The sequence below is a fragment of the Zosterops lateralis genome (assembly GCF_965231275.1).
Source record: "Zosterops lateralis genome assembly, chromosome: Z".
NCBI classification, from domain to species: Eukaryota; Metazoa; Chordata; class Aves; order Passeriformes; family Zosteropidae; genus Zosterops; species Zosterops lateralis.
The window spans coordinates 39644071-39655775 of NC_139800.1; the positions used below are offsets into that span (position 1 = coordinate 39644071).

At 47.0% G+C, this 11705-nt stretch overlaps 1 protein-coding gene and 1 long non-coding RNA gene across 2 annotated transcripts; one reads left to right on the plus strand and one right to left on the minus strand.

Annotated features, from left to right (window-relative positions):
* The first annotated feature begins 448 nt into the window (after positions 1-448).
* LOC310922441 lies at positions 449-3584 on the plus strand. The gene is made up of 3 exons (XR_014592431.1): positions 449-631; positions 1589-1668; positions 3172-3584. It is a non-coding gene; the product is annotated as an uncharacterized lncRNA (long non-coding RNA).
* Positions 725-7484, minus strand: ZNF367 (zinc finger protein 367; the record flags this gene model as incomplete). Its single annotated transcript, XM_083883013.1, has 5 exons — positions 725-3269; positions 3844-3982; positions 4310-4429; positions 6018-6168; positions 7125-7484. 5 exons carry the CDS (start codon positions 7482-7484, stop codon positions 3035-3037), a joined length of 1005 nt encoding a protein of 334 aa, XP_083739139.1. The 3' UTR covers positions 725-3034.
* Between the last annotated feature and the right edge of the window lie 4221 nt (positions 7485-11705).

Below are 11705 nucleotides of genomic sequence, written 5' to 3' on the forward strand. Positions count from 1 at the left end.
CTGCGGCGAGCAGGGCCGCACCGCGGGCGGCTCCAGGGCGGCCGCGGGGCCGCCGCTCCTCCTCCGCCTCCTCCTCCTTTTCCCCGGCCCGTCCCCGGGCAGCGGCGGGACCCGGGCGCGGCGGCCCCGCGGGCGGGTCTGGGGCGGCGCCTCTCCTCACCTCGCCTGCGGGGGGCGCTGCGGCCCGCGGGGCTCGGCGGGGACCGGCACCGCGCGGGGCCTGAGGCGGCCCGGGTCCCCGCCCGCAGCTCCCCCGCGGCCTCCGGCCCCGCCGGGAACCACCGCGCCGGGCTGGGAACCACCGCGCCGGGCTGGGAACCACCGTGCCCTGCTGGGAACCACCGTGCCCTGCTGGTCAGCCGCGGGGGCAAAGCGGGGCCTCTGGAGCTCGCCCGCGGCAGGGAGAGGGACTCGCCCCGCGGGGACAGACCCTTTATCCAGCCGTCAGCAGCTGAACTCGGCCTGGGCTGCCCACGGAAGGCCGGGCTCTCCAAAGTTTCTCAAACTCTAACAAACAAGGGAGTTTGCCTCGGGCGGTTTAACTTGTGTCAAATTTCAAGGGACAGGGAAAATAAACACCTTCAACCTTCTCTGCAACAAGTCCGGCTGTCAGCAACAAGGAAGAGGCCAGGTAATTAATAATTACCAAACAGTACACATTAAACCTGAAAATTAAATCAAGTTTTTATTCAAAGCATCTATTAGAATGACAGAATGACAGCACATCAACTCTTCTGCTTTTAACTCATGCCAAACTACAACTTAAATCTTTCAAAGCACTGAACAATTTCTTGTATGATCACTTAACAAAACAAAAAGCAGTCTTCCACGTCCCATCTTTATGTTTTTTACTTGGTATTTTACCCAAAACTTGTCATGATCTAAAACTGCTTCAGCTGTCCGAATTTTGTCTATGGCAAAGTACAATCCAGTGCACTTGTCATACTTCAAAGACCTGAGGCAATATTCTGGCTGACTGAAAAAAAATCCTAAAAACCCTCAAACCCAACAACAAAAAAACTCCCACAACCAATCCTCATGAAGTAAGATTCCAGTCTGCAAGTGGCTGGTAATTACAGTCTTCTGCCCCATGAATTACTACTCAGGAGCAATTCTGAGTTATGATTCAAATTACAACAGATGTATGTTCAGGGCTCATTTTGGGATCAGACTATTCACATGAAGCCAGATGAACAGTCAGAAGCAGGTAATATTTTTCAGAAACCCAAAACCTACATACATGAATGAATTACTAGTTTTACGTAGGTAAAGAAGCCTTGTATGACTAGTGTTTCTCATGTTTTTCAGAAGCTGAAGCATTAGTTAAACCGTATCACTGGTGCAAAATTATTTACATTCAATGAAAGATTTTTTTTGCTTAAATTATTCAATTACTTTTTAGTTAAGTGCATCAACACAGGATTTAAACAAACTGGGTTAATGAGATTTTCAACCACAACATATTATCAGAGAACATACTTCAACAGCTGTGGTTTCTGACGTAAAACCACTCTACTCTTCTAGAACAGCTGTATGCATCTGATCAGCCTATATCAAGTGATTGATAAAATGTTTTCTTCCTTTTCAGTTCAAGTGAGAGGGACAGATGCTTCCCTTCTCATCTGAATTTCCTGACTTCCAACAAGAGGAAGAACTTAAAGCAAGCAGGTCAGTAAATACACATTATTAATATCCCCTTAAGCAGTAGCTTAACGACAACAACCAACAACAAAACCACACACAAAAAGTTTAATCTGAAAACAAAGTTTTGTTAGCGTATTAGGAATCTCTGTCTGCCTTCAAAGGAAAATATGGTAAAAGATCTCCATGAGACAATGCCACCAAAAGTCTACAACATTCACAAAGTGACAACATACCCTGTTAAACATTTTATATCAGCATCTGAGTACTAGGCAGCATTCTGCAACTTCATTTCATTGGGAAATATATGAAATCACACTGTTAACACACTTGTAACTACCTTTGGAAGCCTATTTTCTAATTGTATAGTGAATACTTGTCTGCAGTGTTTACTTTATAGCTGTGCTATGGTTAGTGAACAAAAACTGGCATGTTATGCTGGAGTAAAGCAGTAAGGTGGCTTTATGCACAGTAAGTATGAAGGCTTCTATTTGCTAATCATTATAAAAGCAGTTTTAAAACTTAGTGTTTGCTAATAGAAGACCTAGAATAGTTTACTACAAATTCATACCACCCTGTAAATAACCCCTTTATTAACAAAATCAAGTGCCAAATCACTACAGGGCCCAAAAACACCTGAAAAAATATTACCAATTGTTTACCTTTTTCTAGACTTTGCAAGACTAATCATTTTCAGATAAAACAATGTGCAAAACTTCCCAACTACACATGTTAGGAATAACAAGTGCTACCAAGAGATTCTGCTGAAATCAAATCAAAAAAATGTGAAGCAGCAAAGTCAAGCCTCATACCTTGGGCAGTCACAGTGAAGATATTCCCTGCATGAAACATTTTCTTTCCCTGTACAAGCTGAGATAATTAACCTTTGCCCTTCACCTTAGAGATGCTAGGTAAAGATATACTGACATTAGAAAACACATGGTTTCATTGCTGTTTAACAATATCCCCAGACCCATCGCTTTGCTAGATAGTCAGATAAATACTTTTTTGTCAGCCTTCTTTGGCCACATGTACCATCCTGCTGATCACAAACACTTTGTTCAGAAAGTGTTCGTGTTCCCTGTGAATTCTGCTTCAGATAAATGAGTTAACCTTGCAAAATCTAGCTTCCCATGACACATAAATTTGTCAACCCTGCCTTATGCAGTCCCATATTTACAAAATACTTAGAAATTTTACATCTGTCTTCTACCTTATCAAAAGTGCAATTCTCTCACCCCATGTTATGGGGCAACAACATTCTTCATAAATTCTACAGAATAGCAGCCTATTATAAGCAAATAAGGTGCTTAGCTTATGCTTGGGATCTAACTGGTTAAGTAACACCAGAAAGTACATTTTCTTATGGGCAGAGAGCTTCTCCTAACTACTGTCACAGGGGTGCCACAGCTAAGTTTGCCAGCTCGATGAGCGCCAGCGCGCCATGCATGCGTTCACGCTGCTCCTGGAGGCGGCGGTGGCGGGCAGCTGAATGAGCGCTGTTTTTCTCTTCATCATCCTCTTCATCAGACTGAAGATACTCCATTGGGTCCTGCTGTTCCTGATCCGTTTTCTGGATTGCTTTGGTCTTTAAAGCAGGAGCACGCTGCTCTCTAGTCTCCCAGTATCTATAACATCAAATGTGAGGAATGCTTGTGAAATACATACAACTGACTCACACACCAACAATTCAAAACTGGCAAAAACCTCTCAAGTACTAGCTTGCATCCAGCTGAGCACTGCACTTGGCTTTACCTTTCAGCCCTTATATGGTAGTATTTAAGCTGTCAGAAACCTTCTTTATTCAGTATTTTAAGTGTAAAATGCCCAAGTAAACATCTGTGACAGATTTCTTGTCTCCATGGTGTTCTCAGTAGACTTTTCTCCCTAGGCATACAGAGCCCCTCACACAAACGCAAAATTGTAGCACTAACTAATGGAGTGTTAACAGGTATTGATCAAACAAAAAGAAATATTTAAGCAGAGAACAAACACAAAACAAAGCAAAACAAAACTGTAAGAAAAAGGTTTCATGAGGAACTTCGTCTTGACAAGGAGTTCATACTTCCTCAAGGTGTGGCTGATGTACTGGAAGAACATCTAGTTTCGGTTTCTTGGGGTTTTACTGTCCCAAATAATAAATGCTGTGTCAGACCACCCTTTTAAGTACTTTGAGAAAGATGACACCGTGAGGGAACTTACTTTGCTAACCACTCAGCCACAGCTTTATTGTCAGCTGTCTGCTTCTTACTCAGCCTGTCCGTGAGCTCTTCCCTCTTCAGTCGGGCATATGGATGTTTGGGACAGTGACGGTTTGCATGTGTGAATCTGCTTAAACAGCCTTAAAAAAAACACAAAGTGACAATGAAGAATTTGTTACAGAAAGCAGCCAACCAAAGAAAGTGTAACATCTGTGCGATGGAAATGACTCCACCCTTCCCCATTCACAAAAAAACCCTAGGTTTGGTTGAACACCCAAGGCTCTAGTTTCAAGGTTCCTAACATGCCCCATTATTTTATACATCCACTGACAGAGAATGTATGCAATCCTTAGATACACACCTGCAGAACTAGGCAGATTCTGCACAGGTCTTCCCTTCCCTAACAGTTCCACCAATTTCCAATATTAGTCTGACAGAAAGCTGCAAATTATTCTCTGATGACTCACCATTCTCTGAGCAGACAAAAGGCTTCTCTCCTGTGTGAAGACGCTGGTGAGTTTTGAGCTGCCCACTCTGCACAAAGGCTTTCCCACAATCTGGGTAGTCACATAAATAAGGCCTTTCACCTTAAAAGCAGTAACACAAGAGATTTATTAAAGACGACTAGAAATGTCGTAGTAACCAGCGATGTCCCTGGCTTGAGACTTGCACAAGCAAACTCTCCTTTTACCCTCACCTTTAGATATAGAAACTTATATCTACTTAAAAAAATGAAGTGCAGGCTTCACGCTACAGGACAATATACTTATTTCCAAAGAGAAAAAAAATAGCACTACATAAGTTTTGTGTAGATAGCACTACATAAGTTTTGTGAAACTGTGCACATGTAGAGCAAGAAATATATAAAGTAAATGGACAAGTAACGTAATTCAGGTTATAACCAGAAATATTTTATCCTTATAGCCTGAACTAGGGTAAAATATCTGAGGTCAACATTACTACAAGGCTGTAGAAATATCTCATGTTTAAGAAAAGTTATAATGATGAAGGCTGCATGAGAAACTTATTCCAGAATTAAGCTTTCTTGGAACAGTCATCAAGGCAGATTTCTCCATGTAAAGTTCAACCAGAACAACAAAGGTAGCAGGTGTCTCCTTCCTCAAGCGGATCTGGCTGCACACACTACACAAAGGCATGCCATGCCACTGCCCTCAGGAAGGCAATAAACTGAGGGTGAGTCTGGCTCACTAAGTTAGAGAAATGACAGGATAAGCTCTACTCAGTTAAGTAGTTCTTAAAAGTTCAACACATTATAGGACCAAGTGAAATAACATCTTTTTACCAAAAAACATGAGGAATGCTGCTATTTAATATCATTATCTAGACTAGTCACAGTGACTTGACTCAAAAGGAGTTGGTGAGAGCCAAGGCTTTCACAGGATTTTGTTTGGTTGGTTTGTGGGGAGTGCTGGTGGCTGTGTGTGTATTGTGAACTACATATGTTCATATTTCATGGTAAACATGGAGTTCTGTTGAAGAAATAAAATCTATTTTCTTGGTTAAAAAAAACGCAAAATGCATCTTCAGTTCAAGCTCAGTTGAGTAGTGAGTGAGTTCATCATACATTTTAACTTAACTGCAAATTACCTTCTAACCACAGTTCAGTAAATGAGCATGATCTCCTCTACCTGAGAAAATGAATTTTAAGGGGTGGAAAAAAAACAACTGGGTGCTGACTCTTCTCTCCATATTTAAGCACACTTCCCTAGGATGTTACAATCCTGAAGTTGCTAGCCACTTTTTAAGTTATTGTAACCTCTTACAGCAAAACTCCAATTGTGATGTGAAAAATACATCAGCAAGGAGAAAACAAATCACAGAGAAGAGGCAATCAAGATGCAAAGGGCTACCATGCCCAAGACTAATTCTGTCTATTACAAAGTGAGTCTGTGACATCGACAGATAAAATGTTTACAGTTTGCCTATATGATTATAGCACAAATTGCTGCTACACTTCCCCACAACAAACATGGTTACAAAGACTGATTGACTAACAAGCACTGGGAGCAAAGTATGATGAACTTAGCAGTTACAATAAAATCATAACAGGTCAGGTTCTCTGCAGTTCCTTTATATGTGTTTGGGGGGCTTTAATCCTTTGCTCATGCTTGTTAAGTGGCTCTATCCAGCTATTTACACCTTCCTTTTACTCACCAGTGTGAGTTCTTTTATGGGCTTGCAGTGACTTCTCTCGTGGAAAGACCCTGTTGCAAATATTGCAGCGTATCCTGCTGGAAGAGTGCTCTCCTTCATTGATCAGGTCTCGGACGGTGTCTGCTCTTGGACGGCCACGTCTTATTCCATCCTGGGTGTAAATAACGAGGCAACTAAACTCAGGCACTTCCTCCCCCGTGCAGTTTGGCCAACGGGCAGAGCCATCCCCTGGAGCAACCGCATGACTAGGGATGGTGCTGTGATAGCATCAGGCTGTGCCCAGCCCATTCCTTACTTACTCCTAATGGCTGCCCTGTGGCTGGTGCAGGAGGGGAGATGACAGACCCCACCATATACTCAGGAATATGGGGAGAAACTGACAACAGGATCACAGAAAGGGACAGGATGAAAGGAACCACAGTGGTCATCTGCTCCAACCTCTCTGCTCAGAGTCATCCTAAAGCTCATGGCACAGGATTGTGTCCAGGCCATTCCTGAGTATCTCCAGTGAGGGAGATTCCAAAACTTCTCTGGGCAACCTGTGTCAGTGCTCAGTCACCAAGAGGATAAAGAAATTCCTCCTCATACTGAGGGAGAACTTTCTGTGTATCAGTTTCTGCCTATTGCCTTTTTTTCTATAGCTTGTCACAAGCAAGCAGATCCCAGCTCCATCCTCTTGGCACCCTTGTTAGATGTTCATATCCACGAATAAGGTCCTCTCTCAGTCGTCTCTTCTAGAGGCTGAACAGCTCCCTCAGCCTTTTCTCATTAAGAGAAATGCTCATCCCTAAATCATCCTTGTTGTCCTATACTGGCCCACTGCAGGAGCTCGTCTCTCTCGTACGAGGAGCCCAGAACGGGACAAAGCACTCCAGGTGCGAGGAGAGAGAGGACAAAGGGCTTTTTTCGATGGCGAGAGTGCTTTTTTTGCGGAGGGAGGGAGGGCGGCCACCCGCTCCGCTCCGCCCCCGGCTCTTTCCCGCGGCGCGCGCGCCGTTGCCGGAAGTGACTTCACTTTAAATGTCCGGGCGGAAGCGCGGGAGGGGCGCGCGCCGAGGAATCGCCCTTTAGGCGCGCGGCCCGCCCGCCCCGCCCGCCTGTACTCACCTTCAGGTGCCGGTGCCGGCCGCCGCTCCCCGGGCTCCCCGCCTTCGCCTCGTCCCCGCCGGGGACTCTGCCCGCTCCCCCGCGGGGCGCCGGCAGGGCTGACGGGCCGGCGGTACTGTCGCCGCCACCGGGGCTGAGGGTCACGTTGTGCGCGTTCTCGCCCCAACGCCAGGGGTAGACCATGAAGTCGCTGAAACCGGGGCTGGTGGGGACGGGCGGGATGGGCATCGGCTCCTCGCCCCCGCTCCCCCCCGAGGAGGGTTTGATCGGGGTGGTTTTGATAACGGAGACCAGGACGCGCTTCGGGGAGTCCTTGCAAAAAATCACCGGGGGAGGGCCCGGCGGGAGCCGCTCCGCCATCGCCGAACTCTGGCGGGCAGCGGTGACGGGAACGCGGACAGAGAGAGAGAGAGGAGGGCGCTCCGCGGCGGCACGGCCCCGCTATTCGCGCCCGTGTCCCGGGATGGGCCGTGCAGCTGCACGGAGGTCCCGCGGCCGTCGCCACCTGTCGCCGCCCGGGCCCGCCTCAGCCGCTCATCACTTGGGACGGCGGCTCCCTCTGTCTCGCTGGCTCGCCCTCCGCACCCCTCCGCCTCCGCGGCCACCCCCGAGCGGATCCGCCAAGTCAGCGGCGGCCCCTGGCCATGGCAGCGGCCGGAGCGAAGCAGTCACAACGTCCCCGCACCTTTCCGAAGCGAAGCCGGCCCCTCCGGCAGCCGCGGTCCCGCCGATGCCCGAGGAGGAGCTGCCGCCGCCGTAGCGATACCTCCGCGCTCGCCGCCCGGGCCGAGCCCAAGGTTTTCCCGCGTTACGTTTCGCGCCCGAGCGCAGCCAATCACTGGGCCCGGCGCGAATGTCACGGGGAGTCTGTTCCCGCCGGCCAACCGCTGGGCGGGAAAGTCGGCGGCCGCGCCTCTGGGGCGGGGCCCGGGGGCGAGGCCGTGCGGCTGCTGCCGTTCTATTGGGCAGAAGCTGGGCGCACGGCCCCAGACGAGTCGCTGATTGGTCCGGCGCGGCAGGGATGGGGGGCGGCCAGGGTGGCGCGCCCGGGCAGGTTTGGCGCGCTGTGGCTGTGGGCGGGCTGCGCGGGCCAATCCCGTGGCAGCGCCGCGGAGTTGGCGCGCCCGGCGGCTTAAAGGGGTCGCCTGGCAGGGGGGCAGCGGGTCCCTTGTCTCGGGCTGGGGGAGCTCTTTCCTCGGCGGCGGACAGACCTGGGAGCGAACGTACGGGCTAGGAGGTACCCCCGTGAGGTGCCACCGCCTCCGCGGGGATGGTAGGGCAGGGTCTGGACGGCGCGGCCGTTATGGCGCTGGCGGGAGACGCCCCATCTAGAGCGGTGCCCGGGCAGTAGAGCACGCATAGCTGTATGGCTACATGCGCCCGTCCCGGGGCTGCGAGAAGGAGAACACCGCTTTCTGGTGTTGCTTAACCAGTTAGATCCCAAACATAAGCTAAGCACCTTATTTGCTTTGTGGGTGGGGGACGTTATCACGGCCCTCGAGTCGGGAATTTTAGCAGGTTCTTCAGGCAGGTAGTATTTTAAGAGGATGGTGCCAGACTTTATTCAGTGGTACCCAGCGATAGGACTAGGAGCAGTGGCCCTAAACTAAAACATAAGAAGATTCACCTCAACATGAGGCTGCTCCAGCCTGAGAACATACATTTAGTACACTAGTAGCTAAATTTTCAGGCCAGTACCAGAAACACAGAGAAACCACAGAGCTGTAAAAATTGTAAGTATTTTTCCCCAGATCTGTTTTGTTCGCAGTTCATATGCTGCAGACTGCTGCCTTGTAAGAGTGTTAGCAAACATCACGGCTGACGGGAACAGGAAAGCGCAGGGAAGAGCAGCATATGCCTAACTAATGCCCTTTCGGATAACACAAAAAGCCCACCAGTTCTTCCAGCGCAGAGGCTGTAATACAAGGCTGCGGCACTCCTTATCCATCCTGAGATCAGCAGCCCTTTCATTTTGAATTATAATTGAGTTTGCCTCGACTGCTCTTTTAAAGTAACTAAAAATCTTCCAATGTTTGTTTAGGCAAATTCCTGTTCATTGTAATGCTACCCCAGCTTCTCAAAGTCAGTGTTACATGTTGAAGTCCTACCATTACTGTACCAGGTCAAGCCTTGCTTGCCAGGCCAGAAAGAAAATGCTGCAGCTTGTAACATTTGTTTCCAAAATGAGCAAATAGGTTTCCAGGTGCTTGAATCTGACCCCTTAAAAACCTTTGGCCCTACAAATAGCCCATGGTAAATAGTTCTGGTGCTATAATGATGTTGTAGAGGAGTAGTAATACAGAAAAAATATGTTAAAATCTACTTAAAAATAATTAAAAAAAAAAAAAAATGACTCATGTTAAAATAATTGCATTGTAAAACCAAACTGCAAATACTCATCATAACTTTCCAAAACAGCATGCCTAATGCTTCAGATAGTATTTGTAGCTGCTAAAGCACTCCAGTGACGGGTGGAATTGACATTGTGAGCTGGTATACAGAACTGTAGAGACTGGGAATGGTAAAATGCTTTGTGAGCAACTGAATAGCTCCATATTTAACTCCATGCTGCCCCAAAGTACACATTATGTTTTGTGATGACTTTCAAGGGCCTGGCAGCAGATTAACTTCTTTACATGGATCTTGTAAATTTTTCTAATGCTAACTAGTAGAATTTTGTTAATACAGGCAACACAAGAGAAGGGAGAAGTTAGTTGATGCCACATCTGATATTTTTACTGTTCTGTGTTTCATGTTGTAATAGCCATAACCAAAGAGAACTTTTTCTCCAGATCCTGACACTGGAAGAGAAAATATGCGTATAGAATGTACTTGACCTAAAGGGCTTAAAATGCATTGCTTTTCAGTATACAGTCATAGGTATTGTGATATATTATTGTAATAGTTCATGTAACATTTAAAACCAATTCTAAAGTAATCATCTGAACCGTAGTGTCTTAGCAATATTAAATATGTTTGCTTTTCATAGTATTTTGATGCTATGCTACTAGCTTAATAAGTGTCATGGTTGACCCTGGCTAGATTCCAGGCACCCACCAAAGCCTCTATCACTTCCCTCTGCAGCTGGACAGAGGAAAGAAATTTTAACAAAAGGTTTGTGAGTTGAGATAAGGAGTGGGGGAGATCACTCACCGAATACTGTTGTGGGAAATCAGGCTCAACTTAGAGAGACAAAGTGAATTTATTACTGACAAAATCAGAGCAGGATAATGAGAAGTAAAATAATCCCTTAAAAACAGCTTCCTGCCACCCCCTCTCCTTCCAGCTCTGCCTCCTACCCCAGCAGTACAGGGAGACAGGGAATGGGGGTTATGGTCACTTCATCACCCAAGGTTTCTCCCACTGCTCAGGAGGGGGGTGTTTCCCTGCTGCACTGTGGGGTCCCTCCCACAGGAGACAGTTCTCCATGAACTTCTCCAGTGTGAGTCCCTCTCACTGCAGCAGCTCTCAGTGACCTGCTGCAGTGTGTGTCCATCCCACAGGCAGCAGTCCTCCCAAAACTGCTGCAGCCTGGATCACTCTTTACAGGGTGCAGTCCTCCAAGGACAGGCTGCTGCAGCATGGGGCCTCCCTTGGGTTCACAGGCTCCTTTGTGCTTCCACCTGCTTTGGTGTGGGTCTCCTCCACCAGCTGCAGCTCTCCTCCACCATCTCTGCATCCCCATGGGCTGCAGGGGCATAGCTGTCTCACCAAGGTTTGCACCATGGGCTGCAGGGGAATCTCACCTCCTTCCCTTTCCATCTCCAGTGCCCATGGTGTCTGCAGAGTTGTTCCTCTCACATATTCTCACCCTACTCTTCTCTGGCCACAATTACATCTGTGGTTTTTCTTTCTTCTTAAGTCTGTTATCACAGGAGTGTTACCACTGTTTCTGACCTGCCTGGCTTTGGCCAATGGCACATCCATCTTGGAGCCACCAGGGACTGGCTCTGCCAGACGTGGAGAAGCTTCCAGCAGCTTCTCACAGATTCCATTCCTGTAGCCCTCCCCGCTCCAAAGCTTGCCATTGCAAACCAAATTCAATGCATTAAAGCAATAATATTTTAGTGTAGAAGCAAGAAAAAGTTCAGTCTGAGAGTCAAACGACCAAAATAATGAAACATGATGCAGCCTACATTCAGATTAAATCTACTTATTACAACAAAGCAAATCTTTTATCACACATGACATAAGACTGAAATTGTAAAAGGATAGGGAGCAAGGATTCAAGACAAAGCACCTGTATTCTATCTTGCTAATTAGACTCAAGATGGAAATGACAATTACGGAGTTTGAGGATAGTAAACTCTTTCAGAAATAAAATCAATTAGCTCTGAAACAGAACAAAACATGACAAAGATGAAAAGAGGTATTCTACCTCTTTAAAACATGCACTTTTAAATTATGGCCTTTAGGTACTTAATAACAATCACACTGCATGTAACTTTATTGTTATTATGTTTTAAAAAGGACTTATATAAAACCTTAGCAATGATAATGTCTTTCATCTAAGTGTTTATTACTACATTTTTCATGTTTCTAGGTTTCCTGTCTGAACATTCAGATTCCACTCTAGGGGTC